Raw genomic sequence first — 18,466 nt, forward strand, 5'->3', positions numbered from 1 at the left:
ATCTTAATGCTCCTCCTCATATATCTACTATGTTGTTACTCCATCAGACCAGATGTATTGTTTGTTACAGTGATCCTTTAATAAACAAGGACTAAGACTTATTATATTGTACTGAATTATACATAATGGTTAATTGTGTTGTCAGAATTCTTCAGATAGCACTAATAGGCACCACTAGCTAAAACTATTTAATTATTTCTATACAGCGGCAGTCCACAACCTTTTTGGCGCCAGGGACCAATGCTCCTATGAGAATCTAATGCCTGATGATCTGAGGTGGAGCTGAGGCAGTGATGCTAGAGCTGGGGAGTGGCTGCAGATCCAAATGAAGCTTCCTAGTTTGCCTGTCACTCACCTCCTGCTGTGCGGCCAGGTTCCTAACAGGCCATGGACCAGTACCAGTCCACAGCACAAGGATTCCTGCTATAGAGGTAGTGGAGAGAATTTAAGATACAGGGTTCTATGATCTTGCTATTTTTTAAAACCAATCAGTCATTTTAATAAAAACATACAACCCATTTCAAAGTCTTCTCTTTGTTTCCCTTCTCTTTTCTGAGTATTAGTATGGTCGTACTATTATACTCAGATATAAGATTTGCTGACCACCCTATCAAAAATAGAAATACCAAACCTAACTAAGAGACTATGGCTTACTCATGACCCTTTAAGAAAAACTTTTAGTTATGCCAATTAATACTTAATAAGCCAATGTTAAAATATTATTAAATCTAATCTGCCCCATTTGTAAAATAAGGCTTCATTTGTAAAATAATGGGAGTCAGAGTGATTTCGAAGCCCTTTGCAGTTTTAAACATTTACAAATACAGCATTTTTTTTTTTTGAGTACTTTAATTTTAAGCCATCTCCCCAAACATCTTAACTTTTTAAGTTTGAAACAATTTCAAACTTAGTTTCAAGAATATAAAAAACACCCAAATCTTTCTCCCACACTCCCCAATCATTAGCATTTTACCACATTTGTCTTATTCCATCTTAAACACATATACACATATACACATGCATGCAAGCACACACACACTTTTCTCCAAAACCATCTGAGTGGGTTACAGACCTAATACCCCATTACTACTGCTTCAGTGTCGATATCCCCAAAATAAGGACATTCCCTTATATACCACCTGTACAACCATCAAAATGAAAAAATTAATATTGATATTACCACCCAGACCACTACCCATTCAAATTTCTCCAATTGTCCCAATAGCCTGAGATCTTTTTACCTAATGTAAGGTAGTCAGTAAAAATAATCATTTTTAACTGGCCTTTTCTAATGTCAGTGGTTTTTATTTTGTATAAAGCGACATTATTTTTACAGCACAAGGTTACTCAAGGCTCAAATGAATATTAATGAAAATACTATATACCCATATTTTTATAAGTTTGTGTACATTATATATGTCATCTAAAAATAAATAAGCAAATATTCTAGAAAAATCTGGCTTTAGCTGAGACTACTGAATTGATAATGAAAAGTAGATTCTTCTACAATTAAAGAAACATCTTCCTGAGAAACCTGTTTATTGTATAAATAGTATTATATTTGTCAATGAAAGTTAACTTTTCTAATGTATTGATTTCTAAAAGTCTACATTAATAAAATAAAATCAAGTCTATAAGCTAAGTGCAGATATAAAACAAATTCAACATTTTATGTTTGACGATTCCAAAACACTCATCATTATTAACCTATTAAATGAGAGGTCGTTCACTTCCCAAATATTCCATTAAGAGCCACTATATCAACTACATTGAGTAATGTAAAATAACCACTATTAAATTTATTGATATAATTTAAAAAATGAATCCAGTCAGATTTTAAAAAAACTTTACCTAAAAGCTATAATGATTGTATTTATAAGACCACAGGAATACAATTTATAGAATAAAAGCTCTTAACTAGGGATTTAAAACTATACTGCTTTATATTATGAAAAATACAAACTTTTTGCTTGAGAACTGTTGATAGCACACTCTGAAATAGATGCATTCAATTTCAAATACAAAAATAAAGGCTAATTTAAGCAAACATATAGATTAATTTAGAAAATGCTCAAACCAAATACTACAAAAGAGCATACATTTTCACATACATGTTAGAATTTAAAGGAAAGAGAATCTGTACATGTGAACTCCACACCTGATTCACTGACTTATATGATGAGTGTAATATATGAGGGTGTACATGCAGATAAGAACACAGAACACAGAAAACAATATATACAAAGGTGTCACCAGTGAAAAATGTTTGGATGGCGATATTACAGTATTCACTATCTCATTTTTATGTGTCTGTTTTCAAATTTTCTAGTATTCATATTCTGCTTCATAAAAAGAAATTTATTTTCAATTAAAAAAAATTTCAGGCAAAGTGATCTCATCTTAAGGAATTAATTAAAATTGAACTATGAATTCCCAGATGGCTGTCATTTACTGATGTTTCTCTTTATTTTCCTTTTACTTCTCCTATAACAGGAAACAAAAACATTTAAGGCGGAAAGAACTGTCTCTTCAGTCACTAATCAATCCTGACAACTTGAGAAAAGAAAGAACTAATGAATTCTAAGAATGAAGTGAAATCGGTCAGAAAGTGCATAATTTAAGATTCTACCTGAATCAATTTAAGCCCCATTCGTACCAAATATGTGAGAGAATGAAATCTATTTTAATATGCAGAAAATGTGGGAAATGATCATACATACCAAAAAAGTCTGAGAATATAAAGAATGAAACAATATAAACTTCTGTGGACTCAAGTTGGAAAAGTTGCTTGTACATCTGTGTATTTCCTACCCATGCCAGGTACTGCTGGGTCCTTAATGAGCCAGTCCTATGCCACAAAACCACTTGGTTCTATCTAGGGGTTTAAAAGCTACAAGTGAAAATAATTTTAATCAGAACCTCTAAACTTTTACCATCATATGGGTAACTTGAGATAGTGATCTCCTTATCACTGATGAGTCTCCTTGGTCAAACTAAGGAAGTTTTTTAAACAGTTAATTTAAACAGTTAATTTTTTAAAAGAATGTTTTCAAATATAAAGACTAAGATTCATCAAAGAAACAATATACATAAAAAAATGAAAATGGTCATATAAAATGCAAAATGTGCTATATGAAAATAAAATATCCTAGGACTCAGATCTGAGTTTCTAAATATCATTCTCCAAAAAAAAAAAAATAAATAAAACAAGAAGAAAGAACAAACCAGGGCTTGAAAAACCTGGAGATTCCAAATTGAGGCAGGAAAAAGTGTAAGATAAGCCTAGAATGTTTTGTGGTGCAAAAAAATGAGAAAAGTCTCAAAAAATAATGGAGACATTACCAAAAAGCCAGCTTGAGGAGCTCCCAGTGACCAACATCAGGGACAATTTGAGAAAGAAAATAACAGAATAACAAATTATAACCTGGAGAATATAATAAGATATCCCAAGTCCATTCGGATATAAATAAATGAATGAATAAATGGGGGCAAAAAATGGAAAATTTCTTTCCTACAGTAGGATTGCAAATAAATAGAAGGAATGGTGGATTTAGTTACCACTTGGCAACCACCACAGCAATAACTGTTTCAGTCAGAACCATTTGGTGGATGCTAAAATCATGTGTGAAGGAATAAGAAACAGCACATGTATATCTCAAGTTATCTCTCCAACAAGATACATAGGAATTATAAATTAAAAAAAAAGGCAACTTTACAGCAGAGAAACTGGCATGCACCATGTTAACTAAATAACTGAAGTTATCACATACTGGACAAACACAGGGACAAATCATACGGCTACTTGATGATGCACTGAGAAAGACACAACATCACATCTGCGATACTTCTCCCAAAAGTGCATAATGGAAATCTAATTGAGGGGCAACATTAGTCAAGTACAAAATGAGAGACATTCCACAAAATAACCACTCTGTACTCTTCAACAATGTCAACATCATGAAAGATAACAGAAAAATGAAGATCAGTTCGAGATTCAAGTATACTCAACACTTATAACAACTAAATGCAATACCTGATATACTTGAGAACAGAGCAGTGAGATTAAAAGCAATTAAAAGACAGATGTGCCCCCAAATGATGGTAAGAATAAAATATTCTAGAACTATGTTGTCCAAACAGTAACCACTAGACACAGTGAAATATGACTAGTCCAAAACTGTATTATTAGAATAAGATGCATAACGGACTTTAAAGACTTAGTATGAAACAAAAGAATGTACACTATCTCATTAATATTTTATATTGATTACATAATTAAATGATATTATTTTGGAATTAAGTTAAAATATATTAATTACTACTGTTTCTTTTTATTTGCTTAATGTATCTACTAACAAATGTAAACTATATATGTGGCTCACAATATATTTCTACTGAATGATGCTGTCCTAGACTTTTGATAGAATATTCAACTTGTTCCACTCCATCAGATTCGACTAAGGGATCCTGTTTTCTTCAGACATATCATCTCAAATTAATAATTCTCTATTTATTAGATATGAGCTTTGTTTTCTCAATCACATATATGGATGTAACTAAATTTCCTACATATGTGAAGATCTAACTTTTCCACAAATCAGACTATATAGAGTTCAAAGTCATTATTTTATAATGCAGGATAGGAAGTATAAGAAAAAAATAATACACACTCCATCCCAGAGAATAAATTTTTCTTTTGTAAAAATCAAGAAGTCACACAATAAAGTGCACACTAATATTTATAGTAGCATTATTCCTAATAGCCTAGAAGTAAAAACCAACCAAATGTCCATCACTGATGGATAAAATGTGGTGTAGCTACAGAATGGAAGATTAGCAATAAAAAACAATGTGCTGATACATGCTTCAACATGGATAAATCTTGAAAATACGCTAAGTAAAAGAAGTCAGTCAAAAGAGACCACATTTTCTTTTGGGGATAATGAAAATGCTCTGAAATTGAAGTGATGGTAGTACAACTCTATGAATATTCCAAAACCCTTGAATTATACACTTTAAAATGGGTGAATTGTATAGTTGTGAATTATATCTAAATACAGTTGTTATTAAAAACTAAAAAGTTAGCCAACGCAAAAAATAAAAATAAATTAATATCAATCTTACTGAGAACACTCTGTGGTTTTTCCTTTATTCTGATAGTCCATTATACACTGAATAAGATGGTTATTTTCATCCAACATCTGAAATAAAATTAGAAAAGTTTATTACAAATCTAGTATAACAAGTAAAATTTTTAAAAATTCTTCAGATTTCTAGAAACGTTTATACAGAAACTGAATCCACCGTCTTTTAAGTTTTATTTTACACCTCTGGAATTATGACATGTTTAATTAATAATTTTTAATAACTCTTTTCTAATTATTCTCCGAGTTATTACCTATAGTCCTGAAGGAAAAATCTGGAGTTTCTTTCATATTCAAACACTTGATTACCTCTGCTACCTGTAAAAGAAGCTTTAGTCTTTTAATACCTAAAGTTGAGTCTAAGTTGGCCGTGTATCACTCTAATGCTTCTTAGTAGTAAAGAAAAATTGTCCTTATCCAGAATGAAGTAAATGCATGAAAACTTCAGCTCAGGAGGCCTGAGGAAATAGCTGGCTAGTTTCCAAGTTTTATACAGTATGGTTTTATGATTCTTCAAATATCTAATATCGAATACAGTAACTTCTATGTATGTATAATATTTATTGCAGACTTTGAGTTTACCTTATAATTTGTTCCAAAAGTTTAAAAACAAAAACATCCATTTATCACATATCATCTTATAACAATTTAAAGCAATTCACCTAGAAAAAGTGGCATTGAGGAAGAGTACTGATATAGCAATTAAAAGGCCAGTTACCTTTAGTGCCAGCTTTGCTACCCTATGCAAACCACTTTAAGATTTCAGAGGATCAGATTTATCTGTAAAATCAAAGCACAGAAGTAATTGTTCCTCCTGGTCCTGTCCCACCCTTCCAGGATTCAATGAAAGCATGAAGTAGAATATCATAATCACCCTATCTTTGTAATTTAGTTAATGTAACTACTTAGGTACCTTTATGTAAACATCGAGACAATGATAAAAGCCAGGTGTTGGACAGACAGTGTGAGTGGTGGACAACACTGTTTCTGAGTGTACTAGTTTTTCCAATTTGATGGGACTGCAAATGAATCATAATCTTCACTTGCTGGAAAAAATATTAACATGCACTTCCAGAAAGAGGTTATTTTTTAATTACTGGATGTCCAAAAATTTGTCCTTAAAATGCATTAGTCTGATGTCACAATTTCAAAATATCTTCTCAGCAGATTCCTCAGCCTAACAAACTTCATTGTTAGAATATGTCTCCTATCTAAAATCAATCCCTCCCACTGTGGAATGAGGCACTTAATTTGGAATCCATTTTCCCTTCTCATCTGAGGATGAAAATTAATTGTTCAGCTCCTGAATTAATCACCCATGAGAAATATCTTAAGATGTAAGTAAACCCTGTAGGGGAAAAAAAAAAAAAAAAAAAACTCAGGACTTTCCTACAGCCAAAAAATAAAAAGTGAATCCCACCCCCACTCCTCCACCACGAACATGTTTTGCGGGTGTGTAGCTGGAGCAGTTTGTCAGGCCGCACACTTAGCCCTACGTGCTATATGAAAACACGGCATACCCAGGCACTGCCAGGCAGGTTTGTTCATAAAATAAGGCAAGTTAAGCAAATGTCAAATGCCACACTACAAACAACCTGACAGTAAACAGAAGCTGGTTAATGTAATCTATTGGGCATTCAATAGTGCCCATGAGTAATACTAAAAGTTGACTTCAATTTTCATCCCTGCTCCAGTGCATAAAACAAAACCGAAATATTTAAGGTAAACTGCAAAATTTAGCAAGTAACTTTTCAAAGTCTGACTAAGTAAAACTCAGAATGCTGCATTCCTCGTAGGCAGCAAGGTGTGGAGGACAATAAAGCTTTGTGTCCCTAACGGGTAGTAACAGCAAGGAGAGACATCACTGCCCTCTAAAAGGGACACACTTTCCGTGTATTTATCACGACTTCTGCAATTAGTATTTATCAGACTGTCTCTACCACTAGACTGTAAGCTCCACAAAGGCAGGGACCATAGCTCACCACTGTAGCCTCAGCCTGGACGCAGAGCTCAATGATGAAGGGGACTCCAAGGGTAACCCCAAATCCACAAGACTCTTGCTCTCCTTCCCCTCTGATCCTACTAAGGCTTCCTGCAGCGTTCCCCAAGTTCTCCTGGGAGCTCCCCAACTCGGCCGGAGTTTGCAGCGCAGCGGAAGGCGGCGACTTCCCCTCCGCCTCGCGCGCGACCTGAGGTCGGGTCTGCACCAAGCAGCCACGGCGCGCTGGGCGGGGCGACCCAAAGTAACTCCGGAGCGACGCGCGGGGCCGCGGAGGGCGCCGGCTCCGACAAACAGCCCTTCCTCGCGCTGTCGCCACCGCCAGCGCACGCACCCCGCCGCCCCATCCCTAGAGAAATCCAACGGCGGTTACTTGAGCTTTTGTGCCTAAAGGAAAAAGCCCCAACGCGCGAAGGGCTTGATGAGGGAACCGGTTCGCCGTCTTCCGCCACCCACTCAGGCACAGCTAGTGGCTCGGGTCCCCACACACCGCCGCCTCCCAGCAGGCCCACCTCCGCCCCTGGCCCGACCGACTCTTGGCCCAGACCCTGGGGTCTCTCCCGAAGGCGGAATGGGCCTGGCATCCCCGTCTCCGCGAGGTTTCACCTTCTGAATCGCGGCGGGAGTGATCTCCCCCTTGCCTCGCTGCCTCGGGGCCGCGAACGCTACAGACATGTTGCCGCCGTCACCACTATCGGCAAGTCAGGAGCGCTCCGGGTGAACAGCAAACTGGGGGAAAGACGCCGGCCTCTCGGGCTGAACCACCTCAGGAAAGCAAGGAGGGGGGATGCTCCAAGGCCGAACAAACAGCGGACCAGCCTGGCCTAAAGAAGGAACTCTGGCCCGTACTCGTCTTCTTTTGGTGTGTTATTTGAAAACCAAAGCCCCCGTGGAATTCCCTGTTCCAGGTCGACCTCTCGTCCCTCAGCCTCTCCTTTCTTGGCCCCACCCCCGTCCCTTTGCGCTAATGGTAAGGCCGCGCCCAGTCCTCCCTCCGCTTCAGCGATTCAGGAAATGGTCCCGCCGCCGCGGGAGAGGGAGAGGCTGGGGCAGCCCCTGTCACAGGAAATGCGAGCGGCCCGAGCCGGCCCGCCTCTTTCACGCGGGTGCAACTTGCCTCCCTCCCCGGCGCGCTAAGCGTCCCTTCAACTGCGTTTTGGAGCTCTGCTCTTGACGTAGGTCAGTTTTTCCAACTTTATCCTCACCTCTCCTGAGAACTAGCCGCCCTGTCTCGTCCGCGCGCACCGGAGAGGGGATAAGGAAGGTCGGGACCAGGGAATCCGTGCAAAGCCCTGGAGCATCTACCGAGATGAGGCAGAGGTGGAAGGACTAGGTGAGCGCGGATTCGCTGGTTTAAATGGCTCGGCTACGCCCCCAATGCGCACTTCTGAGTCCACAGTTTCGCACGCACACTCAGTTGTCCCTAACAATTGGAAAGTGAGCCTAACCCCAAATCGGGAAACGAAGTCTGTGTTCTATACTCAAGGGCAGTCGGCCAACTTGGCTAGAGAGCCAGATGAGAGGAGTTCGCTTCTTAGGGCAAATCCATAGTAGAAATGTGTGGTCAATTTCGTCTGACTTGGATCTTTAGAATTAAGTTTTGAAATAAGGCACCCACACTCTTTGCTTTTCTAGTTACATACTTAGTGCCTTGTAAATTAGGCCCAAGCTGCCAGGCTCGAAATCAGTATGAGGAAAAAAAAGAATCAAAGCTCTCGAATTATGTAAAGAACATGGCATGGGCAAACGTGGGTAATGTGTTGATGCTGTTTTTGAAATTATCTTGTAAATTTAGACTTTCATATAATAAAGGAAAAATTTATATAAAATGTCACCCAACATTAATAGGCTCAAAATCAATCCCTCAGTTTATTTATAAATAAACTGGAAAAAATTTAAAAATGCATAAAGTTTTTGTTTCAAATAAATGTTTTTCATGAAAAGGTCATGAGATTCATCACATCAGGATGCATTCTATGTTCTAGGCTTCATGCTAGGCACTACATACATACAACTGAACAAGCTGGACATTGGAAATGCTCTCAAGGAACATATTCTGATAGGGCTGACAGATTAGAATCAAGTAAACAAATATATACATAAAGTTCTAAGAAGGACTAATAAACAAGGGGCACTCACCTGAGTTAGGATGGGAAGTCTTCTGTTATATTTAAATAGAGACCTAATGAAAAAAATCAAGCCATCCTAAGAATAAAGGGAAGAGAATTTATACTCCTAATAATAGTAGTTATTCTTATGAATTTAATTACTGTCTTTCACTAAGCCTTGAAAGAAAACTCTAGTATAATTAGATTTAATGTAATCACATCAAATTGGAAGAACTATTGTACTCAGAAACTAAGTCTTGTCCACCACTCACACTGTCTGTCCAACACCTGGCCTTTATTGTTTTGATGTTTACATAAAGGCACCTAAGTAGTTAAGAACAATATTTCAGTAGGAAAAATGAAAAACAGTCCTACTGCTCCAGTTCTAACCAACTCTTAAAGAGCAACATGAACCAGTAGGAACAGTTGCCTGAATTTCTCTAGTCCAACAAAAAAAAATATTTTTTAAATGCCAAAGGGCCTTCTATTCCAAGGAGGTACCCAGGAGGAAACTTTCTTTGTTTAAATTACAGCTCCCCAAAATAGAAAAGGAAATCAACTAAAAATAGATAACAGGTCAGCCCAAGGTGTTTGTTTATTCTTCAGAGTAGCAGAGTAGGGCCTAGGGTACTGACGAGCTCTAGAAATAGATAACCAGTTTTTTCTGTCATACCATGTTTGCCATAAATATACCATTATTTTCTATGTGACCATCACATGAAATTGATTGGGAAGCACTAGAGTAAAGGTCCAGCCAAAAATACAAATCATCTCCCTAAGAGAATTCATTTTAAAGGGACCCTTCCTTGGTAAATACAGCTTGGAAAAGTAGAAAATTCAAAGGATGAGGGGGAAGACTGCAGCCACACCAACCTAGAATTTTGGAGTCTTTGTAACTATAAGAGCCCTGACTTAAGGAAAAGATAGTTAAGGGCACCTAGTAAATCCTGCCTCATTTCATTAGTTTTGAAAGGAATCCTAAGATACAGACTGAGTGGTAGCAAACTTTGGAGGAAAGGAATTAAGAGACCCCAGTATTTAGTTAAAGAGGAAGTGGAGAATAAAGGTGGGAAGTTGGCCTAAGTCTGACAAATTACTCTGGGAACGTAAAAAAAGAGCTACCCAGGCAACCATCTACTCAACCAGAAAAATCAGTCCCATTATTTAGACTGCTCTGGACTGAGGCATCTGAAGAACAAATTGAGGTCACATAAGGAAGTGGTAAAAGGTTTTTTTAGAATAATCCTAATAGAAAAACATATACAATGACAGACTAAATGAAATATCTGCATGAACAATTAATTCTTGATTATTCACACTAATGAATATACACATTTAACCCCAAAAAAGTAATAAAAAATGGTCCATGTTCGATTTTCAAATGTTTCAATTTTTAATTTCTTTTACATGAGTTTGTTTGTATTCCGTAAATATATTTTACCAAACCAATAAAGTGAAGTGTTTCAGGAATATGCTTAATATTTAGTGAAACTATAATTATGGCATTAAAAATTATTTTAACCCACAAAAAACATATGCATGTGTAGATAATTGAGATTACTTTCATATCAGCATTACTTTACTATATATTGTTTTATAAGTAATAGAGTATATGTACTATCAAATTTGCTGATATTTTAAGCCCCTGTACCACCATAAATTCTTAGAATACTTTGGGAAGGCATATACCAAGCCTGTCTGCTTATAATTGGGCTCAGAGCAAAACTCCTCAGGTAATACCTTTCAAAATATTCTCCATGGCATTTGATGAGTCATTTTGAGTTGTGACTTCCATAGATTTCAAAACTATAATGAGAACAGTGTACACCTATGTATATAAGCATTATTCTAAGAAAGAACAAATCATCTTTCCCAATTCTCCATGTAATACTTTATTTTCAGTTCTCCAGAATATTTTATTCAAAGTAGACTATAACAAAGCCTACTTAGGGCATTTCTATCTTTTCTTATAATATCAAACATTGAATGAATTAAAGAGAGGCTGAATCAATTATATTTGGGGATTTAATGTTATAGAAAAGTATTACTTTGTTTAAAAAAAAAATTAGTTTCTATGTGAAGCTCTATGCAACCTTAACTCCCTGTGACAAATGCACATGTTTGGAGTTGCCAGTTCTTCCACCTATGCATTATACTGAACAAGACATTTCTATATTTAATTTGCCTTACTGTAAAACAGCTTCCCTATTTAAAAGGCTATTAGAAATAATGTTTCTTTATTTAGCATTCATTATGCGCAGACATTATGCTAAGTGATTATCTTACATTAGATTCTTTAATACTGTCCCAAATTTTAACATGTAAAATATGTAAAAACACATATGGATATTGTAAATTACTAAAGAAGAATAAGATTGGTTCTTAATAATCTAATGAGAAAAATATATGCTTCAAGACTAGAAGTGGTCAAAAGTACTTGATAGTACAGTTTACCCTTGGGAAGTTTTCTGGCTACAATTTAAAGATCAAGTAATCTTTTTCCAATTTAGCATGTTCTCTGACCTTGTGCATGATATGCAGTTACTCTACCTTTAGTAAAAGAATATAACTGTTCTTGAACGGCTTCAAAATTTAATTTCTCTATTAATCGTTACAAAGTATTAACTAATTTTCTTACAAATAGGTGTAGAAGGCAGAATAATTTCATCCTCACAAAGATGACCACCTCTCAACCTGCAAAACCTGTGAGTGTGATAGATACATGGCCAAGTGGAATTAAGTTTCCAGATAGAATTGAGATGGTTAATATGCTGACCTTAAACTATGAAGATTAACTTGGGTCATCTGAGCCCACAGTGATCACAAATGAGGAACACTGAAGTTAAAGAGTCATAATCGAAGAGATGGCATCTTGACAAAGACTTGACTGGCTACTGCTGGCTTTGAAGATGGAAGGGGGTCATGAGCCAAGGAATGTGGATGGCTTCTAGAAGCTGAAAAAGGCAAGGGAATAAATTTTCCCCTAGAGCCTCCAGAAGGAACACCATTCTGCTAAAAACCCTAATTATAGTACAGTGAAGCCCATTTTGGATATCCGACCTCCAAAACTGTAAGATAATAAATTTGTATTGATTTAAACCATTACATTTGTCATAACTTGTTAGAGCAGCAATAAGAAACTGATAGTGTTTTTTTTCCCCATCTAACATTTATGGTTGAATTAGGCAATGTGCATTAAAATACTGATAAGTTATCCAATATGTTACAAACTACTGTTCAAATATATATTAAACTAACCTAACAATCACATTATACATTTTCTTAAAAGAAAAAGAATGATATTATAGAACAGTCCCATTGACAACATGATATCAGCCTTGTGGCCTCCAGAATTGTGAGAAAAGAAATTTCTGTCCTTTTAAGCCACAAGATAGTACTTTATTATGGTCCCATAGGAAAACTAATATAGATGCTAAGATAATTCAACACAAAAAGGGTTGTTTTGGAACAGCTAGATATCCGTGTTTTTAAAATTGAACTTTGATCTTTTCCTCGCGTACACACAAAAGTTAACTTGAAAAAGATTTTAAACCTAAATGTAAAAGTAAAACTTTAAAACTTCTGCAAAATAAAAAATAAATAGAAAACCTTCATGACCTTGAGTTAAGCAAATGTTTCTTAGATACGAGACAAAAAGCAAGAAGCATAAAAGAAAATTGGATAAATTAGTTTTCATTAAAATTAAAAACTCTTCTCTTCGAAAGCATTGTAAGAAAATGAGACATCAAGACATAGCCTAGGAGAAAACATATAAACTCATGAAACATGAAAATAAAGAACTTATATCCAGAAAATATAAAGAACTCTTATAATTCAAACAACCTAGTAACAAAAATGGACAAAAGATTTAAAGATACTTCATGATGATATAGAAGTACATGAAATAAATACATGAAAAGTTTCCCTCCATCATTAATCATTATAGAAATCCAAATTAAAGCCACATTGAGGGAGTCACCTAAAAATGGCATAGATGATAGAGGCTTTGTTCATCCCCTCCTGTGACCACATCAAAATTGGGACAGAAACACAGAAAACAGCAGGCAGAGTCACCTGGGATCTGGATGAACAAAAACACTACAACTAGGGAGAAAAATAATTAATCAACCTGCAACAGTAGAAGGTAGGAGGGGGCAAAGACCCAAGGCTGCCCAGTCCCCAGCCGCTGAGTGGGAGAGAGGCTACGGCAGCAGCAGCTGGCAGCTCCAGATGCCTCTTAAAGGGGCTGTGTCCACAATTAGACTTTTGTGGTGACGAACCTACTCTCTCTAAGCACCAGCACCATGTCAGCTGGTCACCAGGTCAGGGGACACCAGGGACTTACAGGAGGACACTGAGTTGTTGGAGCGATGGCTGAAGGTGAGGCTTTCTCCCAGGCAGAAGTGCTGGAGGTATCCATTGTTCCTCTGGTGATCCTTACCCCATCCCAGTGTGCAAACATAGTGCCGCCATAGCTGAAATGTCATCAAACTGGATGACAGAGGTAGCTCAGCCCAGAAGATTCCCTGAAACTCCGCCTCCCCTAATTCTCAGCCCACCCAAGCCACACCCAGTCGTATCCTCTGTAGTCTGGTGTGTTTTACTGAGCCAACTCCGAGACTCACACAGGTGGCAGTTGGCCTTGGTTTCTGGCATAGCTTTTTGAGGCAACTATAAGCACAGCATCTGTGGATTGCTTGCTCAATCTTAACAGATGGCTGGGAGGGGCACAGACTGGGGCTAAACTTGGCCTGCAGCTGAACCCCTCTCAGGACTATGCCACTGGAGACCTACTACACAAAGCCATGCTAATAAGACTGGGGGAATTAGAAGCTTTGCTTAGTACCTAGAAACAGACACAGAAAGAAGCCAAAATGGGAAGATAAAGAAGCAGAAATCACATGAGAGAACAGAACAGAGATCCAGGAATAATGGAGTCAAGCAATCTAATAGATGCATAGTTCAAAACACCACTTATAAAGATGCTCAATGAACTTAGGACTATAGATGAACTCAGTGAGAACTTTAACAAAGAGATTAAAACCATAAAAATGGAAATGGAAATTATAAAAGGGAACCAGTCAAAAATGAAAAACACATTATTAGAGGAAATCAACAGAGTAGATAAAGAGGGTTGAACCCCTGATATAAAGGATGAGGACATCAAGGACGCCCAATCAGAATGGCAAGAATAAAGAAGCCAAGACTATAATAATAATTTAAGAAGCCTATGGGACAAAATTAAATGTAAAACATCCAGGTCATAGGAGTAGCTGAAGGGGAACAAGAAGTTGTAGAGCTATTTGAAGAAATGATGATGGAATACTTCCCTAACCTGGTGAAGGAAATACAACCCCAGGAAGCTCAAAGGGTCCTGGGAAAGATGAACCCAAAGAGGCCCACGTCAAGACACATCATAATAAAAATGCAAAAAGGTAAAGACAGAGAATTTTAAAAGCAGTGAGAGAAAAGCAGTTAGTTAACTATAAGAGAGCACCCATTAGACTGGCAACTGATTTCTCAAAAGAAACTATGCAGGTTAGAAGGACTTGACACAAAATATTTAACATGGTGAAAACCCAGGATTTATAACCAAGAATACTTTATCCAGTAAAGCTATTGTTTAAAGTCGGTGGACAGATAAAGAGCTTCCTAGACAAAAAGAAGCTAAAGGAATTTATCACCACCAAGCCAGTATTACAGAAATGTTAGAAGGATTTCTTTAAAAATAAAAATCATGTATCGAAAATAGGAATAAAGAATGGTAATAACTAGATTCCTATCAACAAGTGCCTAAAATGGAAAAGAATTATGTGCTCCAACCAAAAGATAGGGTGGCTGAATAGATAAGAATATAAGACCCCTAAATATGTTTCCTATGAGACACCCACTTCGGATTAAAAGACACACAGAGGCTAAGAGGAAGAGATGGGAAAAGATATTGCCTTGATGTACTTAGAGAGTATTGCACTGAATGAAGTTAGTCAGATAGAGAAAGACAAATCATATGATTTCACATACATGTGGAACCTAAGAACAAAACAAACAACAACAACGATGACAAAAACAAAACAAACTCAGATACAGAGAATATTTTGAGGACTACTATATGAGAGGGAGTTTGGGGGTGGGGGGAGACAGTGAAAAAAGACAAAGAAATTAAAAAGTATAAATGGATAGTTACAAAATAGACATGGAGCTATAAAGTGTAGCATAAGGAAAATAGTTAATAATGTTGTAATATATAGTTGGAAGAGGGGTACTAGATTTAGTGGGGGTGATCGCTTTGTGAGTTATATAGATCTCTAATCATTATGCTGTACAACTGAAACTAATACTGTATGCCAACTGGAATTGAAAAAGAACTCATTGAATTGTACAATGTAAATATGAGCAATTAATTGTCTATTATATTTCAATAAAGCTGGGGGGGGGGGCAGAGAGCCACACTGAGAAACCACTCTGTGTTCATTAAATAGCTAAATCAAAAAGAGTAACATCATTAAGTTTTGGAGAGTTATGTGAAACAACTGGGACATTCACACATTGCTAGCAGAAGTGCAAAATAATACAACTACTCTAGAAAACAACTAACTTATTATAAAGTTAAACATATACTTATATATGATAGGTATACATAAACATATACTTATCACATGATAGGTATATATAAACATATGCCTATCATATGATAGGTATATATAAACATATACTTATCATTGTACTCTTGGTTATAATCCCTTTATCCAAAGAAATGAAAATATATAGTCCACACAAAGACTTGTTCTTAAAGTTATGCTACTTCATAAAACGAGTATGAAAGCAGTCTTTCTAGTTCTGTGATGAGTTTATGTAAGTTTGATGTTATTTTTTTCTTAAATGTTTCATAGGGTTCACAAGCGATGCTAACCTTGGGCCAAGCGTTTCTGCTTTGATAAAGAGATTGTATGTATGTATGTATGTAATTTAATCATCTTCTACTTCCCTACTTCTCTCTTCAACTAGGTCTAATTTACTGACAACGGATTTAATCCATTTACTGAGTTATCAATCTCAATAAACATAGTTTTCATTTCTACAACTTCCAGTAAGTGTTTTATTGATAGTTCTAGTCCCTGCTGAAAATCTTGATATTGTATTTAATCCCTTATTTGTTTTGAAAATCTGCATTTGATGACTCCATTATCTAAATTTTATATTAGCCTGTTCCCAATGACTATTGTTTCCCTTATTCTTTGTTCACACCATTTACTTTGTGTGCATAGTTCATTTTAACTGAGCACAGGATATTGCACATGAAAAACTGCAACAATTACCTGAGGTTCTGCATGATATTTTCTTACTCTACAGGGGATTCACTTTTGTTTTGGCAAGCATCTAATCATCTAGACACACTAGCAATGCTTTATTCCAGTACTTCCCAACTTTTTGGCCTTAGAAACACTTTATCCTCTTACAAATAATTGAAGACCTCAAAAAGTTTTTGCTTATGTGGGTTATATTTATCAATATTTACTATATTAGAAATTAAAACATTTTACTAATTAATGCATTTGAAAATATTAACTCATTACATATTGATGCATTTCATATATGTCTATTATAAACCTACACTTTCCAAATTTTAAAATAATTAGAAGAATGAGATTTAATGTCTGGTTTACTAGAATACAGCTGGATTCTCATATCTGCTGCTACATTCAAACTGTTGCAATGTGTTATTTTGTTTGAAACAGGGAAAAAACTCACAAAGGTATGTATTGGAAAATAGAGTAGTGTTTTTATAGCCTTTTAAGATCACTTCATATCAATCATTCAGTGATTTCAATCATTGGCTACTCTTTGATACTAGACTGATACTCAAAAAGTGGTAGTTTCTTGAAGTTAGTTGAAACTTGTAATCTAAAATATTGATGAACAATTAATACTTTGTTACATTAAAATCCATTGGTTTATGTAACAATTTGAATGTCTCTTTTGAATAATTAACATCATTAAAATGTCCATACTACTCAAAGCAATCTATAGATTCAATGCAATCTCTATCAAAATGCCAACGGCACTTTTCACAGAACTAGAACAAATAATCCTAAAATGTATATGGAACCATAAAAGACCCCAAATAGCATAGTAATCTTGAAAAAAGAACAAAGTTTGAGGTATCACACTACCTAGCATCAAACTCTACTACAAGGCTGCAGTAATCAAAACAGCACATTACTGGCATAAAAACTGATACATTGATCAATGGAACAGAATAGAGAGCCCAGAAAAAAAATCCATATTTATATGGTCATTTAATCTATGACAAAAGAGGCAAGAATATACAATGGTTAAGACAGTCAATTCGATTAATGGTATTAGAAAAACCAGACAGAAAAAATAAAACTGGACCAACCACCTTCTTATACTGTATATAAGAATAAACTCAAAATGGATTAAAGACTTAAATGTAAGACCTGAAACCATAAAACTCCTAGGAGAACACATAAGCAGTAAACTCTCTGACACTGCTCTTAGTAATATTTTTTTTCTGATACCTCTCCTCAGGCAAGGGAAACAAAATAAAAAATATACACATGAGACTACATCAAACTAAAAGGTTTTGTACAGCAAAGGAAACCATCGAAACAAAAAGACAACCTACTGAACGGGACAAAATATTTGCCAGTGATAAGGGGTTAATATCCAAAATTTATAAAGAATTCATACAAGTTAACACCAAAAAAAAAAAAAAAAATTCCAACTAACGAATGGGCAGAGGACCTAAATAGGCATTTCTCTAAAGAGGACATACATACAGGTAGCCAATAGACATATGAAAAGACTCTCAAAGTCACTAATAATCAAAGAAATGCAAATTAAAACCACAATGAAATATCACCTCATACATGTCATCAATAAGTCAAAAAACAAGTGTTGGCAAGGATGTGGAGAAAAGGAAACCCTTGTACACCGTTGGTGGGATTCTAAATTGATACAGCCACTATGGAAAAATTTGGAAATTTCTCAAAAAATTTAAAATAGAACTACCTTTTGACTAGCAATTCCACTTCTGGGTATTTATTCAAAGAAAACCAAAACACCAATTAGAAAAGATATATGCACCCCTATGTTCACTGCAGCACTATTTACAGAAGACAAGATATGGAAGCAACCTAACTGCCCATCAACAGATGACTAGATAAAGAAGCTTTAGTACACATATATAGTAG

General features: G+C 36.0%; 1 protein-coding gene across 6 annotated transcripts in view; it reads right to left on the reverse strand.

Moving 5' to 3' along the window:
• SS18 (SS18 subunit of BAF chromatin remodeling complex) overlaps positions 1-8,457 on the reverse strand; it is a 67,223-nt gene extending 58,766 nt beyond the window's left edge. Inside the window, exons 1-2 of one of the 6 annotated variants that reach the window (XM_016160087.2) lie at positions 7,750-8,056; positions 5,125-5,201 (exon numbers count right to left, since the gene is read on the reverse strand). In XM_016160087.2, the coding sequence (XP_016015573.1) occupies positions 5,125-5,201; positions 7,750-7,818 (146 nt within the window). In that variant the 5' untranslated portion in view covers positions 7,819-8,056. Of the gene's footprint in view, positions 1-5,124; positions 5,202-5,862; positions 6,501-7,126; positions 7,245-7,749; positions 8,057-8,348 lie in introns of those variants that run through there. The other 5 variants (XM_016160092.2, XM_016160090.2, XM_016160088.2 and 2 more) reach the window with 5 other exon arrangements.
• Positions 8,458-18,466: the final 10,009 nt, after the last annotated feature.

This window comes from Rousettus aegyptiacus, unplaced genomic scaffold, assembly GCF_014176215.1.
Source record: "Rousettus aegyptiacus isolate mRouAeg1 unplaced genomic scaffold, mRouAeg1.p scaffold_m13_p_12, whole genome shotgun sequence".
Taxonomy (NCBI): Eukaryota; Metazoa; Chordata; class Mammalia; order Chiroptera; family Pteropodidae; genus Rousettus; species Rousettus aegyptiacus.